A 20,324-nucleotide genomic window follows, 5' to 3' on the forward strand; every position below is an offset into this window, starting at 1 on the left:
TTGTCTGGTATGAAGTTGTGGCCATTACTGATTATGACTGAAGGATGGTTGTAGTTGGGAGCTGAATGTCCAAGGTTACACGTTCTCAACCAGAGGGGTAGGAAGGTAGACAGTATGGCTCTGCTGGTAAAGAATGGTATCAAATCATTAGAAAGAAGCTGGGATGTGGACTACCGATTACAATAGGAAATAGAAAAGGCGTGTCAAAAGGACAATGTTATGATAGTAATAGGAGATTTTAACAGCTTGGGAAATTCAGGTGGGTAATGGATCCCAAGAGAGTGAATTTGTTGAATGCCTTTTTAGAGCAGTTTGTTGGTGAGCCTACTAGGGGATCAGCTGTACTGGATTGGTTGCTATGTAATGAACTGGAGGTGATCAGGGAGTTTAAGGTAAAGGAAATTTTAGGAGACAGTGATCACAAAATGATTGAGTTCAACTTGAAATCTGATAGGGAGAAAATCAAGTCTGACGTAACAGTATTTCAGTGTGCCAAAGGAAATTCCAGTGGTATGAGAGAGGATCTGGCCAAAGTAAATTGGAAGGAAATGCTGGTAAGGATGACAGCAAGTAGCAATAGCCTGAGTTTCTGGGAAAAGAATGAGGATGGTGCAGGATACATGTATCCCAAAAACAAAGAAATACTCAAATAGCAAAACAGTTTAACCACGGCTGATGAGGCAAGTCAAATCTAATATAAAAGCTAATGAGAAGGCATACAGCAAAGAAAAAGATAACGGGAAGATAGAGGACTAGGAAGGTTTTGAAAACCTACAGAGAGCAACTAAATGAATCATTAGGAGGGAAAAGATGAAATATGAAAGCAAGCTAGCAAACAATATCAAGGTGGATAGAAAAAGCTTTTTCAAGTATATGAAAATAAAAGGGAGATGAAAGTGGATATAGACTGCTGAAAAATGAGGGGGGGGGAAATAATAATGGGGACAAAGAGATTGCAGATGAACGAAATGAGTATTTTGCATTAGCCTTCACTGTGGAAGACAGTAGTAGTGTGCGAGATGTTGAAGGGTGTGAGGGAAGAGTTGCTATAAAAAGGGAGAATGTGCTCAAAAAGCTGAAAAAGCTAAGGGTGAATAAGCAACCCAGACCAGATAAATTGCAACCTAGGATTCTGAAAGAGTAGTAGAAATTGTGAAGGCATTAGTAATGATGTTTTAAGAATCACTGAATTCTGGCATGGAGCCAGAGGACTGGAAAATTGAAAATGTCACTCCACTCTACTCAGTTCTGGTCGCCCCACTACATGAAGGATGTGGAAGCCATAGAAAGAGCGCAGAGGAAATTTACAAGGATGTTGCCTGGATTGGGGAGCATGCCTTATGAAAACAGGTTGAGTGAACTCGGCCTTTACTGCTTGGAGTGACGGAGGATGAGAGGTGACCTGATTAAGTTGTATAAGATGATGAGAGGTATTGATTGTGTGGATAGTCAGAGGCTTTTTCCCATGGCTGAAATGGCTGCCACAAGAGGGTACAGATTTAAGGTGCTTGGGAGTAGGTACAGAGGAGATGTCAGGGGTAAGTTTTTTTATGCAGAGAGTGGTAAATGTGTGGAATCAGCTGCCGGCAACAGTGGTGGAGGTGGATATGATAGAGTCTTTTAAGAGACTTTTGGATAGGTACATGGAGCTTAGGGAAATAGAGGGCTATGGGTAACCCTAATAATTTCTAAGGTAGGGACATGCTCAGCACAACTTTGTAGGGCGAAGGGCCTATATTATGCTGTAGGTTTTCTGTGTTAGTATGTTTTAAGAAAAGAGGGAGGCAGAAGAAAGGAAATTACATGGTTGGGAAGATGTTGGAGTTAATTGTTTAGGATGAGGTTATGGAGTACTTGATGACACAGGACAAGAAAGGACAAAGTCAGCATGGTTTCTTTAAGGGAATTTTTTTCCTGATAAATCTGTTGGAATTCTTTGGGAAGATTACAAGTAGGGGGGATAAAGGGGATAGAGGGAATGTTGTAAAGTTGGATTTTCAGAAAGCCTTTAACAAGGTGCTACACATGAGGCTGCTTACCAAGTTAAGAGCACATGGTATTACAGGAAAGTTACTAGCATGGTTAGAACACTGGTTGATTGGTAGGAGGCAGTGAGTGGGAAGAAAAAGATCCTTTTCTGGTTGGTTCCCAGTGACCAGTGGTGCTCCACAGGGACTGGTGTTGGGACCATCATTTTTGTATGCTCTATATCAATAACGTAGATAAAGGAATAGAGGGATTTATTGCCAAGTTTGCCGATGTTATGAAGATTGATGGAGGGGCAGGTGGTGTTGAGGAAACAGGAAGGATGCAAAAGGACTTAGACAGATTTAGAGACTGGGCAATAAAATGGCAAATGAAATACAATGTTGGAAAATGCATTGTCATGCACTTTGGTAGAAGAAATGCATGTACAGAGTATTTTCTAAACGGAGAGAAAATCCAAAAATCTAAGATGCAAAGGGACTTGGGAGTGCTTCTGCATAATACCCTAAAGGTTAACTTGCAAGTTGAGTTGCTGGTGAGGAATGCGAATGCAATGTTAGCATACATTTCAAGAGGTCTAGAATATAAGATAGTATTGTGATGCTGAGGCTTTATAAGACACTGGCGAGGCCTCACCTTGAATATTGCGAACAGTTTTGGGCTCTTTATCTTAGAAAATATGTGCTGGCATTGGAAACGGTTCAGAGGAACTGGATCCTATACTTCCTGACTGGGAGACCTCAGTAAGTCTGGATGGGAGGCAGCATCTCCAACACCATCACACTGAGCACGGGGGCCCCCAGGGCTCTGTGCTCAGTCCACTGCTGACACACGACTGTGCAGTAACACACAGCTTGAACCACATCATCAAGTTCACTGATGACATGACTGTGGTGGGTCTCATCAGCAAGAACAACGAGGGAGCATATAGAGAGGAGGTGCTGCAGCGGCTAACGGGCTGGTGCAGAGCCAACAACCTGTCTCTGAATGCAAACAAAACAAAAGAGATGGTTGTTGACTTCAGGAGGTCACGGAGCGACCACTCTTCACTGAACATCGACGGCTCCTCCGTAGAGATCGTTAAGAGCACCAAATTTCTTGGAGTTCACCTGGCAGAGAATCTCACCTGGTCCCTCAACACCAGCTCCACAGCAAAGAAAGCCCAGCAGCATCTCTACTTTCTGTGAAGGCTGAGAAAAGTCCATCTCCTACCCGCCCCCATCCTCATCACATTCTACAGACATTTTATTGAGAGCATCCTGAGCAGGTGCATCACTGCCTGGTTCAGAAATTGCACCATCTCGGATCGCAAGACCCCACAGTGGATAGTGAGGTCAGCTGAGAAGATCATTGGGGTCTCTCTTCCCACCATTTACACTACACACTGCATCCGCAAAGCAAACAGCATTATGAAGGACCCCACACACCCCTCATACAAACTCTTCTCCCTCCTGGCATCTGGCAAAAGGCACCGAAGCATTTGGGCTCTTACAACCAGACTATGTAACAGTTTCATCCCCAAGCCATCAGACTCCTCAATACCCAAAGCCTAGACTGATAACAACCTACTGCCTATTGCCTTTATTGTACTGCCTGCATTGTTTTGTGCACTGTATGCAGTCCTGTGTAGGTCTGTAGTCTAGTATAATTTTTGTGTTGTTTTACGTAGTTTCAGTGTAGTTTTTGTATTGTTTCATGTAGCACCATGGTCCTGAAAACGTTGTCTCGTTTTTACTGTGTACTGTACCAGCCGTTATGGTCGAAATGACAATAAAAAGTGACTTGACTTGACATGACAGGATGATTCCAGGAACAAAATGATTATCATATGAGGAACGTTTGATATCTCTGGGCCAGTACTCGCTGGAATTTAGAAGGATGAGTGGGTATTTTATTGACACCTTTGTAATGTTGAAATTCCTAGACAGAGTAGATATGGAAAGGATATTTCTGACAGTGGAGGAGCCTAGGAAAAGATGGTACAGCCTTAGGATAGAGGGGTGTCCATTTAACACAGAGATGCAGAGAAATCTCTTTAGACATAGGGTGTTAAATTTGTTACCACAGGGAGCTATGGAGGCCAGATGACTGGGTGTATTTAAGGCGGAGATTGGTATGTTCTGATTGGCCATGGCACTAAAGGTTATGGTGAGACGGCCGGGGCTGAGTAGGGGAAAAAAGGTTCAGCCATGATTAAATTGTACAGCAGACTATGGGCCAATGGCCTAATTCTGCTCCTATGTCTTATGGTCTTATAGCTTAATATTTTAATCAGGTTACCTTCAGCCTTCTGTGCTCCATAGAAAATAAATAGTCTTTAGAGCAACAGTTATTATCCCTCAACCATCAGGCTCTTAAACCAGAGGGGATAACTTCACTCAACTTCACTTACCCCAACAATGAACCGTTCCCACAACCTATGGACTCACTTTTAAGGACTCTTCATGATCTCATATTCTCATTTATTGCTCATTAGTTTTGTTTCTTTTTGTTTCTTTGTATTTATTTGAATGTCTGCAAGAAAATGAATCTCAGGGTTGTATATGTTGATATATTACTGAGGCCCACGATTACTGAGGGCCTGTGCGACTGAGCTGGGAGAACCACTACAGCGCATCTTCAACATGAGCCTGGAGCAGAGAAGAGTACCCAGACAGTGGAAAACATCCTGTATTGTCCCGGTACCGAAGAAACCACAACCAAAGGAGTTAAATGACTTCAGACCTGTTGCCTTGACGTCACACGTGATGAAGACCATGGAGCGGCTGATAATACAGAATCTGAGGCCACAAACCAGGCACGCCCAGGATCCTCTTCAGTTTGCGTATAAGGAGAAGGTGGGAGTGGAGGATGCTATCACGTATTTGCTGCACAAATCACTCTCTCACCTAGAGGGGGTCAGTTGTGCTGTGAGGATTACATTCCTTGACTTCTCTAGTGCCTTTAACACCATCCAGCCCAAGATCTTAAGGCACAAACTAACGGAGATGGGAGTAGACTCTCACATGGTGGATTGGATAGTGGACTACTTGACAGATAGACCTCAGTATGTGCGGTTGGGAGACTGTAGGTCTGACACGGTGGTCAGCAGCACAGGGGCGCCGCAGGGAACCGTACTCTCTCCGGTCCTGTTCACCCTGTACACATCAGACTTCCAATATAACTCGGAGTCCTGCCATGTGCAGAAGTTCGCTGATGATACGGCCATAGTGGGGTGTGTCAGGAATGGACAGGAGGAGGAGTATAGGAAACTGATACAGGACTTTGTGATATGGTGCAACTCAAACTACCTGTGTCTGAATATCACCAAGACCAAGGAGATGGTGGTGGACTTTAGGAGATCTAGGCCTCATATGGAGCCAGTGATCATTAATGGAGAATGTGTGGAGCAGGTTAAGACCTACAAGTATCTGGGAGTACAGTTAGACGAGAAGCTAGACTGGACTGCCAACACAGATGCCTTGTGCAGGAAGGCACAGAGTCGAATGTACTTCCTAAGAAGATTGGCGTCATTCAATGTCTGTAGTGAGATGCTGAAGATGTTCTATAGGTCAGTTGTGGAGAGCGCCCTCTTCTTTGTGGTGGCGTGTTGGGGAGGAAGCATTAAGAAGAGGGACGCCTCACGTCTTAATAAGCTGGTAAGGAAGGCGGGCTCTGTCGTGGGCAAAGTACTGGAGAGTTTAACATCGGTAGCTGAGCGAAGGGTGCTGAGTAGGCTACGGTCAATTATGGATAACTCTGAACATCCTCTACATAGCACCATCCAGAGACAGAGAAGCAGTTTCAGCGACAGGTTACTATTGATGCAATGCTCCTCAGACAGGATGAAGAGGTCAATACTCCCCAATGCCATTAGGCTTTACAATTCTACCGCCAGGACTTAAGAACTTTTTAAAAGCTATTATTAATGCTTTTTGAGATAGTGATTTAGATGCATATCATATTTTTTACTGAGTTAAGTATTGTATGTAATTAGTTTTGCTACAACAAGTGTATGGGTCATTGGAAAAAAAAGTTGAATTTCCCCATGGGGATGAATAAAGTATCTATCTATCTATCTATCTATATGCAGGTTGATAATAAATTTACTTTGAATATTGAAATACTCCATTTAGGCAATATCCTGGTGAACCACTGTGGCATTCTGTAATTTTTGTCAATAGCAACATGTCACCTTTCCTTCTCTCTCAGTATTTCCATCAACAACCACCACTCTTCCAATATCATTGTATCCTTTTCAACTCATCCTGTAACCATTGACTAGGCTACTAATGCTCTTTCTCACTAAAGGAGCAATTCCTATTTGCCTTTTCCTTAAAACATGTTTATTTGGAAATAACTGGGAAGGTGTGTAGCTCGGGTGGTCGATGGTTGGTTTGAAAAATATATAAAGGCCAACCATTTGGAGGAATTGAATTGACTTTATTTCTTAATCTTTTGCATTCATGAGGAGTAAAAATCACTTCTCCATCTAAATATGCAATGTGCAATCATAGTAATTTATAATAAATAGGACAGTCAATGTAATATAGAGTACACTCAAATCAGTGTGAGTTAAGCAGTCTGATGGCCTGGTGGAAGAAGCTGTCCTGGAGCCTGTTGGTCCTGGCTTTTATGCTGCGGTACCGCTTCCCGGATGGTAGCAGCTGGAATAGATTGTGGTTGGGATGGCTTGGGTCCCCAGTGATCCTATGGGCCCTTTTTACACACCTGTCCTTGTAAATGTCCTGAATAATGGGAAATTCACAACTACAGATGTGCTGGGATTGAGAACACACCACAATCGACAGCGCACTGACAATGCCTCTTCGCATGGTGACAAAACGTTTGTTAGTAAATTGCCAAGATCGGAGAACAACCCAATATGTTTTCTTATCTCTCACTTCTGATTAAAGATAATCAATATGAAATGTTGATTCTATTTCCCTATTCATTGCTGATATCTGACTTTCTGGATATTTCCAGATATTCTATTCTCATTCCAGAGTTTCTGCAACCGTGTTTTCTTGAAGTTTTTGATCAATAGTAAGATTTGGTTGAAATTACATTTCATTTGAGGTCTGTGTAAGTAGGCATAAGCTCTTACCTTGGTACTGAGCACTAAACCCTTTCAGCTTGTGATTACCGTCTGATGTGAAGTGAAGTCGGAGCCAGTTTTTGCTACTGATAACAGGAGAAGGTAGATTCATTCCAGTCAACCTGCAAATAAAGAAGGTCATGAAATTTAGTAAAGCTCAAGGGAAAATGGACTTGAATTACATCTTTGGGGGTCAGCTGGTTGTTGCAACCATCTGGCAATCAAAGGCTTGAAAATATTGCATTATCTTCACATAACACGCCCAAAAGGATTTTACTCCAGACAACTTAATCAAGTCAGATACAACATTTCAAGCAAGTAAACATTACTTCTTCAATTACTGTGGATGCATTGTTCTGATTTCTCCTGTGAAATTCCAACCATGCTATTTTGTTAATTAGATTTGAATATTAATTTTTAAACAGCTCAGTCCCCCCCTCCCCATTTCTTTTGTCAAAAATATGGTGCCTTCAGGACAAGAAAGCGACCAATGTGACTGGAGTTGTCAGCTCAAACACAAACCAGAGATGATTAATAGTGTGAAACCTCTTCTTTCTGTATAGACTTTCAGCAAAGATAAACTTTTCTATCTAAGCTGTCCTCCCAACAATTTATCCAAAAAAATAATTTGCCAAGGACATTAATTATAATCTCAGCTGCTGGAAGCACAATGGTGAGTTATTTTCATTATTTTGATCAGTTCCCACAGCATTATTTGTCCTTGCAGTCACAAATAAGGACAGATCTACATAGACTAAATCAGGGTTCTTTGGAATGATCACCAGTTTGATTCATAGGCACTCGAGTAAATAACTGCAGGAGAAGCATATTTATAATTTTAGAGTTAATTCATCGCATCCCATTAGCCAATATTAATGTCACTAATGCTGTCCCCACTCATTATTAATGCCACATATAACTTCCAGTAATACCTGCCCCATAATCCTTTGATGAAAAAAAAACCTAAGCCTTCCACTTTTCACAAGGATTGATCTGGGAGGTCAAGGGGAAATTATTATGTGGGGAAAAACTCTTTAATTCATAATTGTTTTTCACAATTGATTACAGTTGAAACACTCAACATCTTACACTGAATGCTTGTTGCCACCAACAAAAAAAGCAGTGGAATAGTAAAAGGCCATGATAAATCTCTTATATGATTGTCATTTCACCTTTGTGACCCAATTCAGACAGAAAAAATAGAGACCTCCCATTTCTACTGGCCAGCTGGCATCAGTAGTGGAATGACTTATGGCGGTTTCAATTTTGACTTTACAGGATTTGAACTCCTGCTCAATTGCTCAGAAGGCATCATTGATTGACATCAACTTATCCCATCTTCTTGAGACCAGCAACAAGAATCAGAAGTGAAAGAAAAATTAATACGTTTCCCAGAATCAAATCTGCCAATATTTTTTTCAAGCACTTCCAAGTTTGATGGTACAATAGTATAAATGCTGCTTTAGTTTATTAACCACGGAAGGGAAAATCAAAGTAACTAACATTTACTCATCATTTTGATGAGCTCAAGTTACAAAATTGCCAGCTTAGGATCCAGGCATTTTTTAAAAATTCCCTCAACTTTTGATTTTTGTTGCACATCAGAAGAAATTTGGAGATGTTGGTGTCAATCAGTGATATATTCTGGACAGTTCAACAATAGCAATTTAAACAAAACTTAAGTTAATTAAAAATGTACACAGGCAACACAGCTAACACCAATTTTCTTTGAAGCCTTTAGACTCAGTCCCATAATTCCAAAATCAAGTCAAGTCAAGTCAACTTTTATTGTCATTTCGACCATAACTGCTGGTACAGTGCATAGTAAAAATGAGACAACGTTTTTCAGGACCGTGGTATTACATGACACAGTACAAAACTAGATTGAACTATGTAATAAAAAAAAACAGAGAAAGCTACACTAGACTACAGACCTACACTGGACTGCATAAATTACAAAATCACAACATTCGAAAATAAATCAATACATTCCCAACCTTCCTTTCTCTTTGTAAAAGCTAGGTGGCCTATTTCTCCTTTACAGTAATCTGATCCCAGTTTCTCATTGGCATTTAAAAATGTAGGAGAATGACTCATATAATTTGCTAGCCTCTGCGCCCCCTGATCTAAGATCAAGAAATAATCAGACCATTCAGTGTCCAATTTATTAGATAAAGGAGTAAAACCCAGTGTGGTCTTCTGCTGTTGCAGCTCTTCCAGCTCAGGGTTTGAAGTGTTGTGTGCTCAAATATACCCTTCTTAAACTGTTGTTCCATGGGTGGTAATATGAGTTCCCATCACCTTCCTGTCAACTTGAACCAGTCTGTCTAACCTCCTCTGACTTCTCATTAACAAAGTCCTCATTGGATGTTTCTTTTTTGTTTTTCGCGCCTTTCTCTGCAAACTCTAGAAACTGTTGTGCGTGAAAATCCCAAGAGATCAGCAATTTCTGAGATAATGAAACCGCCCCATCTGGTACAGTCAACATCACTTAGATCACAATTTTCCCTATTCTTGGATTTGGTCTGATCAAAAACTGAATCTCTTGACCATGCCTGCATGCTTTTATGCATGTAGTTGTTTCCATTTGATTGGCTGAATAGATAATTTCATTTACAAGCAGGTGTACAGGTTCTGCTAATAAAGTTGCCACCTGATTAAACATACCTTTAGCTTGCTACACTAACAGCAGTCAGGGCCATTTTAGCTCCATGGACTAATTGCAATCATTTAATGAAGTCAAAGATGTAATTTCCAGATGTTTTGTGTCTATAATTGTTTCTAATCTTGGCTCGCGGAGGAAATCACAACATTTTGGATCATTTAGGAAGTACACATATAGTTCTACCCAAAGTATAGAATTTAATATAGCATACTGCAGAGAGTTCAAAAACAATTGCAGTGAAGTTACAACACTTACGTTATCCCCAGATTTTATAACTCACTGAGAATGTGAAATACTGACACAAGATGCTGTGGTTATTGTTCATTGACAATAGTCGTTTCATATCTTTGTCTGTAGTAGTCATGTCATATTCACTCAAATAGTGCCACTGACAACCACTGTTTTCAGGTGGGGTAAGGGGGAATGCGAATAGTAATTTGCTATATGAAGTAGATTTTTTTTTAATTGCAGTAGCTCAGTTGTGGGCCATTTCACTTTTGTTCTAGAGCTCCATAATAAGTCAAATGTTATTACTGAAGAAGAAACCATCCTTCAGATGAGATGTTATACCAAGGCTGCTGTTTCAGATCATTCAAATTCCATGGCACAGTTCAAAGAGAATCACATTCTTCCCAAATGAAGGCAGCCAATTTAAACAAAGCACCTGTTCTTAACGTGCTCTTGCAGGATTCTATCATGGTATGCACTGTCACGTCATGGAGTTGTAGAGACATAGAAACGTACAGCAAAAAAAAACAGGCCCTTCAGCCCATTAAGTCCATGCCGAACCATTTAAACTGCCTACTCCCATCAGCCTGCGCCCAGACCAGAGCACTCCATATCCCTACCATCCATGTACATACCTAAACGTCCCTTAAATGTTGAACTCGACCTTGCATGCACCATTTGTACTGCCAGCTCATTCCACACCACAGAACCCTCTGAGTGAAATAGTTTCCCCTCATGTTCCCTTTAAACTTTTCACCTTTCACCCTTAACCCATAACCTCTGGTTGTAGTCCTACCCAACCTCAGTGCAAAAAGCCTGCTTGCATTTACCTTATCTTTAACCTTCATCATTTTGTATACCTGTATTGAATGTCCTCTCATTCTTGTACATCCCAAGGAATAAAGTCCTAAACTATTCAATCTTTCCTTATAACCCAGGTCCTCCAGACCTAGCAACGTCTTTGTAAATTTTCATTTACATCTTTCCTTCAGGTAGGTGGCCAAAACTGCACACAATACTCCAAATTAGGCCTCACTGGTGTTTTATACAACTTCAAATTAACATCCCATCTCCTATACTCGATAATTTGATTTATGAAGGCAGCTATGCCAAGAGCTTACTTTACAATCTATCTAACTGTGACACCACTTCCAATGAATTATGGACCAGTATTCCCAGACCCCTTTGTTCTACAGCACTCCTCGGTGCCCTACCATTCACTGTGTAAGACCTACCCTGGTTGACCCTTCTGAAGTGCAGCACCTCGCACTTATCTGCATTAAATTCCATCTGTCACGTTTGTAAATGTTCCAGCTAGCAGATAAATATTTAATGACGTGATTTTCCCTGAAATCATGAATAATATGGGCTAAAATCTGCATGTACTTTGCCTAATCTTGTTAATACTTAGGCTTGCTTCACATATTCTACCCATCCATTACTCTCCAGAAGCCGTGGCTGGAATGATAACTCAAATAATGTTGATATTTGGGCATTATTTCCTTGTCCCCTACAGATGACAACTAATCAAGCATATCATTCTGATCGAAAGCCTCTTCTTTATTGTAAACAGGCTCTTGTTGTCTTCACACTAATCTATCCTGAGCATCTCCAACACTGGCTTTTTCTTCCCCGCTGCTCAGCTGTCTTCAGGACCCTCCACAGATCATTCCTGGATGGTCCTCCTCCTGCTTGATTGGATGAACCATAAATTCAGTCATTTAAACTGTCGAAGGGGGCATGAGAAGGCCTTGGCATGTAGGATTAAGGAGAACCCCAAGGGGTTCTATGCGTATGTGAAGAATAGAAGGATGATGAGAATGAAGGTGGGACCACTAAAGGATAAAGAAGGCAACATGTGCCTGGAAGCAAAGGAGGTTGGGGAGGTCCTAAATGAATACTTTGCTTCAGTATTCACAAGTGAAAAGGATCTTGATCAGGATGAAGTCGACGTAGAGTGGACCTGTGTGCTGTCCAATGTGGAGATTAAGGAGGAAGAAGTGCTGGATCTTCTTAAAAACATTAAGATTGATAAATCCCTAGGGCCGGATATGATACACCCCAGGTTGTTGTGGGAATTGAGAGAAGAGATCACAGGAGCATTAGCTATGATCTTTGAATCCTCTTTGGCAGCAGAGGAAGTGCCAGAGGACTGGAGAATGGCATATGTAGTTGCCTTGTTTAAAAAAGGTAATAGGGAGAAACCTGGGAACTATAGACCGGTGAATCTTACGTCAGTGGTATGGAAACTACTGGAAAGGATTCTTAAGGATAGGATCTACGAGCATTTGGAGAAGTACAGTCTACTCGTGGATAGTCAACATGGCTTTGTGAAGGGAAGATCATGCCTCACGAGCCTAATTGAGTTTTTTGAAGAGGTACCAAAAGAAGTTGATGAGGGCAGGGCAGTGGATCTGGTCTACATGGACTTTAGCAAAGCATTTGACAAGGTCCCTCATGAGAGACTCGTCTAGAAAGTCATGAGGCATGGTACAAGTGGAACCTTGGCTGTTTGGATAAAAAAAAATTGGCTTAAAGGAAGAAAGCAGACGGTAGTTGTGGAAGGAAAGTATTCTGCCTGGAGGTCAGTGAATAGTGGAGTGCCGCAGGGATCTGTCCTGGGACCCCTGCTATTTGTGATTTTTATAAATGACCTGGATGTAGAGGCAGAAGGATGGGTGAGTAAGTTTGCGGATGACACGAAGATTGGAGGAGTTGTGGATGGAGCTATAGGTTGTCGAAGGTTACAAAAGGATATAGACAGGCTGCAGAGTTGGGCAGAAAAATGGCAAATGGAGTTCAATCCAGACAAGTGTGAGGTGATGCATTTTGGAAGGATAAACCAGAAGACTGAGTACAGGATTAATGGTCAGTTACTTAAGAGTGTGGATGAACAAAGGGACCTTGGGGTTCAAGTCCATACATCCCTCAAGGTCGCTGCACAGGTTGATAGGGTAGTTAAGAAGGCCTATAGGATGCTAGGCTTCATTAACAGGGGGATTGAGATCAAGAGTAGAGAGGTCATGTTGCAACTCCACAAATCTCTGGTGAGTCCGCACTTAGAGCATTGTGTTCAATTCTGGTCACCTCATTATAGGAAGGATGTGGAAGCTATGGAGAGGGTGCAGAGGAGATTTACCAGGATGTTGCCTGGTTTGGAGAACAAGTCATACGAAGCAAGGTTAGTAGAGCTGGGACTTTTCTGTTTGGAGCGTAGAAGAATGAGAGGGGACTTGATAGAGGTCTAGAAGATTATGAGAGGCATAGATAGGGTGGGTAGTCAATACCTGTTTCCCAGGGCACCAATAGCAAACACCAGAGGGCATATGTACAAAATTAAGGGAGGGAAGTTTAGGGGGGACATCAGGGGTAAGTTTTTAACACAGAGGGTTGTGAGTGCCTGGAATGACTTACCAGAGATGGTAGTGGAGGCTAAAACATTAGGGGTATTTAAGAGCCTCTTGGACAGGCACATGGATGAAAGAAAAATGGAGGTTTATGGGGTAGTGTGGGTTTAGTACTTTTTTTTAAGGATTATATGGGTTGGCACAACATGGAGGGCTGAAGGGCCTGTACTGTGCTGTAGTATTCTGTGGTTCTATGGTTTTAACAATGGTGAAATTAAAACCATGAATGCCTGCTCTAGATACCAAGTCACACCATTGCAATGAATTTCATCTACCTAGTCAGTCATTGTAGGATCAATCAGATATCAAATACATAGTTGACGATGTATTGAACTTCTTTCTAAGAAAAAAAACACCTGTTTTTACTACATGATTATCATCAATTAAGAGCACTTATTATTGAGACCTCCAACAATCCTACCTTTTGTCAACACTAGAGAGACCATTCTAACATTTATATGGCTGGCTTCCAACTCCAAACCTCAATTAACTTATTTTCATGCAGAGCGCTGTAGCCAAAAAATCACTCACTCTTAATCTTACTCGTTATCAGAGGCACACTTATTTCCCAATGCCTTTTATTCAAATGTCACATTCCTTCGTCACCTATATTAGACTCCAGCTACTTGCGCACCCACTCAGTCCCTGGGCCCCAGCGTTAGATGCCGTGCTCTTTGTCAATGAATTGCCACACACTGGAATTTTCTCTCTGCATAGAACATTCTTCTTTAAATCCCTTATTAAAATTTATCACTTGAAACAAAATTTGGACCATCATATCTTCAGCCCTGTTTCCAATGCCTCTGATTCCAACACTGTGAATTACATGTCTTTATGTTGCTGCCTTAAAAGTGTGTAGTGATTTGAGAAGCATTTTGGAAACATACAGAGGTGAGGTGTAGGATTAGCGGCTATTTCAACAACTGGTTCTGCTCTGCTCCTAGATTCTGACAACAGTCTGAAAATATTTAACCTACCTTCAAGGAATCTCCAGCACATTAACAATAGGCCAGGCAGTAAGCACAACCAGGTCCTTCACTTTCAATCCACTAAAAGACTATTACAAAGTAAAAAAGTATTCTAGAGTATATTTAGTTTAAACTAGAGTTTAAACCCCATTGAGGCATCAACCAACCTCTCTTCACCTTCAGTTCACCCTCTTGTGCTCCTTAATTTCCTTTGGGGTAAATTGATGTGATTCACCTGCACTATATCCCATAGTGACATTTCCACAGTTTTGCCCAGGACAAGATTAAAAGGTCTCTTCTCTTTTCCCTATTGGATTTCTCGGCAACAATTCTTTTTTTTTCTCTTTTCAGTCGGATCCCTTTAATTCATGATGTTAGTTACTGCACTAAATTAGAAATAGGAATCTTTCTGCAGTTGGGTAACTGGCATGAAGCTCAAAACTGCTGTCCACCAGCTCTCAAGACAGTTACACAGCAAAGTAGCAAAAGGGCAAATTTGATGGAGAACCTGTTATTGCTTCTGGTAACAACCATTTCTTAACTTGCATGTTAAATTAATAGCCTAATACTAACACATTTACCTTCAACTAATCCATGGAAGCACTGGAACATTCATTTTAAAAATTATATATTGAGCCAAATTGTATTAGATCCAATCTACTCCTCCTTCTCAACTCCTGTGTCCTCTGCCCATGAACTCCTCTACACCCTAGACCAGGGGTGTCAAACTCATTTTAGGTCATGGGCTGGATTGAGCAAAATGCAGCTTCATGCGGGCCGGATCAGTCGTACGCGTGCGAACGCAGCTTTCGTTGCCTCCGTTTTTTCAGCCTGCTCTCATGTGTCTCAGTCTCTGCTATAACTACAAAGTGTTTCACTTTACAAATTCCGTTTATTATGAAGAAGACTGCTGAATAAACACTAAAAACCCTGAAAACCTGGTACCTGAACAAACTCAGCATTAGCCATATCATACGCCATAGGCGCTTCGATTACTGGGGCTAGCTTTAATAGTAATTAGATATTATCTCGCGGGCCAAAGATAATTCCACCGCGGGCCGGATTGGGCCCACGGGCCTTGAGTTTGACATATATGCCCTAGACACTGATGTCACTACTGCATTTATTACTTGTGGGTCCACATGTTCAGACCTCTTGTTAGTCCAGTGGCTAAAACATCCTGTAAAGTGGAGGAGTCCATGAGTGGAGACTGGGTCTTAGGATAAGAATCCTGAAGTGTTACCCCACACAGACCGTTGGGCTTTTCGATAGATTACTTCTGCCATTGGCTTTTATAGTTGGTTTTAATCGATAATCAGAAAGATTTAAAACCATTCCATGTAGATTAAAAAAGTGGGTTATGTACAAAAGAATCTGTAAATTATCTTTGTGGTAGAAACTATTTCAAATCCGTAAGAAAGGCTGAAATAAAGAAAACACAATTTGGCAATCAAGGGCCAGGAGTAAAACAAAGTATTTTTTTTCTTCTTTATTTGGTTTAAGTTACTATGTGTGTGTGTGTGTGCGCGCGCAATAAGAAAAGATTAAAACTAACCACTTTGAGGTTTAGCAGGTCCTGAAGGGTTTTTAAACTTCAACTTTGACTGTAGATGTGATGTCATGGGTCACGACCTCACTGACTGTTCAATCCCTTGCGTCAGTGCAGGCGCCATACCGTACATCCCGGGACAGTCCCTGTGCTGCTCTGGAACTCAGCAACACCCTGAGGGCCAGTGGAAAACTGTGCCCTAGAGCAGAATCAGAGCAACAACTTGCTCCATGAACCAAGTGATCGACAATCTCACCGCAGTGGAAGAGCTGGTCTGGAAACAGAAAACGCGTCCCAATTTCCTCTGCCCACTCTGCTTCCTGGCCACCAGAATGGAATTTAGAATGCCAGCCTAATTTTCATCTTCCCCTTAAAAGACCTTCCTGGGCTCTGATTGGCCCTTTCTTCTTCCCAGCATGCAGAATGTGATAAAGATCAAACACTTTCCTTGTGTCCTTGGGATTGAATCCATTTAACAGAGTGCTGGCTAAGCAAGTGCAATCTCTGAATGATAAATAACTCTGATAATAGCAAAATAATTACCTTTGGGCATCGAGAGCAAGGCTATACAATGCACAGCAGAAGAGCAGACAAGCATCTGTGCACTGCTGAATACTGGTGAGAATTAGGATGTACCTGTCACTGAAATTATATTAATAAGAGTGGCCAGACTGTCCTCAGAAGTGAACTGTTGGAAGTAACTTAAATCCACTGCACATACTCTCCAGCAGAAGCAACCAGTCAATCTCAAAGCAGCACTGACTGTCAAGCAAATCCATTATATCCATCTTCAGAGACATCCTGATAGAGAGGCCTATAAGATTACATATCAAGAATTGTTTCTCTGTGAGTCACAGGGAAACATATCCACAGAGATAGATCTAAACTGACAGCAAAACGCCTTGCACTTTTTAAATAGAGATTACTGGATCATTTGAAAGTGTTCATTGTGGAGAGGAATAAAAAGTCATCATTTCAAGTAAAGGTCCTTCATTAAGACTTTAAATAAGGGGGCAGATGTAGAATTCCAGTCCTGATGAATGGTCTTGTCCTAAAACATCAACTATTTATTTCTCTCCATACATGATGCCTGACTTGCTCAGACAAGATAGGAAAATAAAAAGTGCAAAAAAATACTTCAGAAAGAAATCAGGAGGGTTAAATGAAGACATGAGGTAGCTTTGGCAGTCAAGGTGAAGGATAATCCAAAGAGCTTCTACAGGTATATTAAGAGCAACAGGATAGTAAGGGATAAAATTGGTCCTCCTGAAGATCAGAGTGGTCGGCTATATACAGAACCAAAAGAAATGGGAGCAATCTTAAATGGGTTTTTTGCATCTGTATTTACTAAGGAAACTGGCATGGAGACAATGGAAATAAGGCAAACAAATAGTGAGATCATGGAACCCATGCAGATTGAAGAAGAGGAGGTGCTTACTATCTTGAGGCAAATCAGAGTAGATAAATCCCCAGGACCTGACAGGGTATTCCCTCGGACCTTGAAAGAGGGCAGTGTTGAAATTGCAGGGGCCCAGGCAGATATATTTAAAATGTAGTTATCTACGGGTGAGGTGCCGGAGGATTGGAGGATAGCTCATGTTGTTCCGTTATTTAAAGAAGGCTTTAAAAGTAATCCAGGAAATTATAGGCTAGTAAGTTTGACGTCGGTAGTAGGTAAATAACTGGAAGGAGGACTAAGAGATAGGATTTACAAGTATTTAGATAGACAGGGACTTATTAGGGAGAGTCAACATGGCTTTGTGCGTGGTAGGTCATGTTTAAAAAATCTATTAGATTTTTTCGAGGAGGTTACTGGGAAAGTGGATGAAGGGAAGGCAGTGGATATTGTCTACATGGACTTCAGTAAGGCCTGTGACAAGGTCCCGCATGGGAGGTTAGTTAGGTAGATTCAGTTGCTCGGTATACCTGGTGAGGTAGTAAATTGGATTAGACATTGGCTCAATGGGAGAAGTCAGACAGTGTTAGTGGAGGATTGCTTCTCTGAGTGGAGGCCTGTGACTAGTGGTGTGCCACAGGGATCAGTGCTGGGTGCATTGTTATTTGTCATCTATATCAATGATCTGGATGATAATGTGGTAAATTGGATCAGCAAATTTGCTGATGATACAAAGATTGGAGGTGTAGTGGATAGTGAGGAAGGTTTTCAAAGCTTGCAGAGGGATTTGGACCAGCTGGAAAAATGGGCTGAAAAATGGCAGATGAAGTTCAATACAGACAAGTGTGAGGTATTGCACTTTGGAAGGAAAAACTAAGGTAGAACATACAAGGTAAATGGTAGGACACTGAGGAGTGCAGTAGAACAGAGCAATCTGGGAATACAGATACAAAATTCCCTAAAAGTGGCGTCACAGGTAGATAGGGTAGTAAAGAGAGCTTTTGGTATGTTACGTTCCCCAGTAACCGGGTGACTTATCAGCAAAGATAGATAGGTCCGCTGAAGCCTGATGCTACTATTTTCAAACGTTTTTATTTATAAAGGGGCACAAACGTATGGTTAATACAAAACATTCAGATCATATACGTCGTCACAACTCAATCTAAAGCACAGATATAGTAATAATCAATCAGAAATAAGCTCTATCGTTGTCTAGGGGTAATGTAGATATATATTGTTTACTGGATATCTAAAAGTCTTTTGTGGTCACTGCAGTTCCACCAGCTGCCGTCGTTGTGGTGTCGCGTTGGTGCACTTTTGTTAGAAAGAGAGAGAGAGATGGGATGAAACAGTTACCCGACCGGTTTTCCAACCTGGAGGAGTTCGGTTTGTCGGAGCCTCGTTGGGGGAATGAACGCTCATCTGTGGCCTCCCCTGTAGCTAAGCCGTTCTTCCGTTGCGGGGTCGCCAATCCCAGGCAAGGAAAAGACGCACATGAACCCCACCACCGGCTGTCGCTATCAAAACGCTGTCACAGGATTTCTAGCGTGTCTTCTGGTGCATCTGAAGGGGTCATCCCCCCAGACCCTCCTTTATACTTCCTCACGGGATCGCCAGTGTCAATCTCTCTCTCAACCAGCCTACGTTGCCCGAGGGCTTTACACGTGGTCTTCATGAGACAATGTCAGAGTCACTTTATTCTGCTTCCCAGGGGAACGTGGTCTTCCGCACGTCTCCCTCTCTCTTGGGTCATTTGACCCCCCCTTGACTAGGGCTCTTGCGATTCTCACAAAGGAGGGGGCTGGGGTCATAACAGGTACATTTGCCTTTATAAATCAAAGTACTGAGTATAAGAGTTGGAATGTTATGGTGAGGTTGTATAAGGTATTGGTGAGGCTGAATTTGGAGTATTGTGTGCAGTTTTGGTCAGCAAATTACAGGAAGGATATTAATAAGGTTGAAAGAGTGCAGAGAAGGTTTACGAGGATGTTGTCGGGACTTGAGAAACTGAGCTACAGAGAAAGGTTGAATAGGTTAGGACTTTATTCCCTGGAGCGTAGAAGAATGAGGGGAGATTTGATAGAGGTATATAAAATTATGATGGGTATAGATAGAGTGAATATAACCATATGACCATATAACAATTACAGCACGGAAACAGGCCATCTCTGCCCTTCTAGTCCGTGCCAAACGCTTACTCTCACCTAGTCCCACTGACCCGCACTCAGCCCATAACTCTCCATTCCTTTCCTGTCCATATACCTATCCAATTTTACTTTAAATGACAATACCGAACCTGCCTCTACCACTTCAACTGGAAGTTCATTCCACGCAGCTACCACTCTCTGAGTAAAGAAATTCCCCCTCGTGTTATCCCTAAACTTTTGCCCCCTAACTCTCAACTCATGTCCTCTTGTTTGGATCTACCCTACTCTCAATGGAAAAAGCCTATCCACGTCAACTCTATCTATCCCCCTTAATTTTAAATACCTCTTTCAAGTCCCCCCTTAACCTTCTATGCTTCAAAGAATAAAGACCTAACTTGTTCAACCTTTCCCTGTAACTTAGGTGCTGAAACCCAGGTAACATTCTATTAAATCTTCTCTGTACTCTCTCTATGTTGTTGACATCTTTCCTATAATTCGGTGACCAGAACTGTACACAATACTCCAAATTCAGCCTCACCAATGCCTTGTACAATTTTAGCATTACATCCCAACTCCAATATGCAAGCAGGCATTTTCCACTGAGGCTAGGGGAGAAATAAACCAGAGGACATGGGTTAAGGGTGAAGGGGAAAACGTTTAAAGGGAACATTAGGGGGGGTCTTCTTCACACAGAAAGTGGTGGGAGTGTGGAATGAGCTGCCAGATGAAGTGGTAAATGTGGGCACACTTTTAACATTTAAGAAAAACTTGGACAGGTACACAGATAAGAGGTGTATGGAGGGATATGGTCCAGGTGCAGGTCAGTGGGACTAGGCAGAAAAATGGTTCGGCACAGCCAAGAAGGGTCAAAAGGCCTGTTTCTCTGCCGTAATGCTCTATG

The 20,324-nt window shown here is 41.7% G+C and overlaps 1 protein-coding gene across 1 annotated transcript in view; it reads right to left on the reverse strand.

Moving 5' to 3' along the window:
* The window catches only part of csmd2 (CUB and Sushi multiple domains 2), an 896,539-nt gene that overhangs the window by 666,303 nt on the left and 209,912 nt on the right, over positions 1-20,324 (reverse strand). Inside the window, exon 2 of the mRNA XM_073034487.1 lies at positions 7,073-7,185. Coding sequence (XP_072890588.1) covers positions 7,073-7,175 — 103 coding nt within the window. The 5' untranslated portion in view covers positions 7,176-7,185. The remainder of the gene's footprint in view (positions 1-7,072; positions 7,186-20,324) is intronic.

Source organism: Hemitrygon akajei, chromosome 32 (assembly GCF_048418815.1).
Source record: "Hemitrygon akajei chromosome 32, sHemAka1.3, whole genome shotgun sequence".
In the NCBI taxonomy this organism is placed as follows: domain Eukaryota; kingdom Metazoa; phylum Chordata; class Chondrichthyes; order Myliobatiformes; family Dasyatidae; genus Hemitrygon; species Hemitrygon akajei.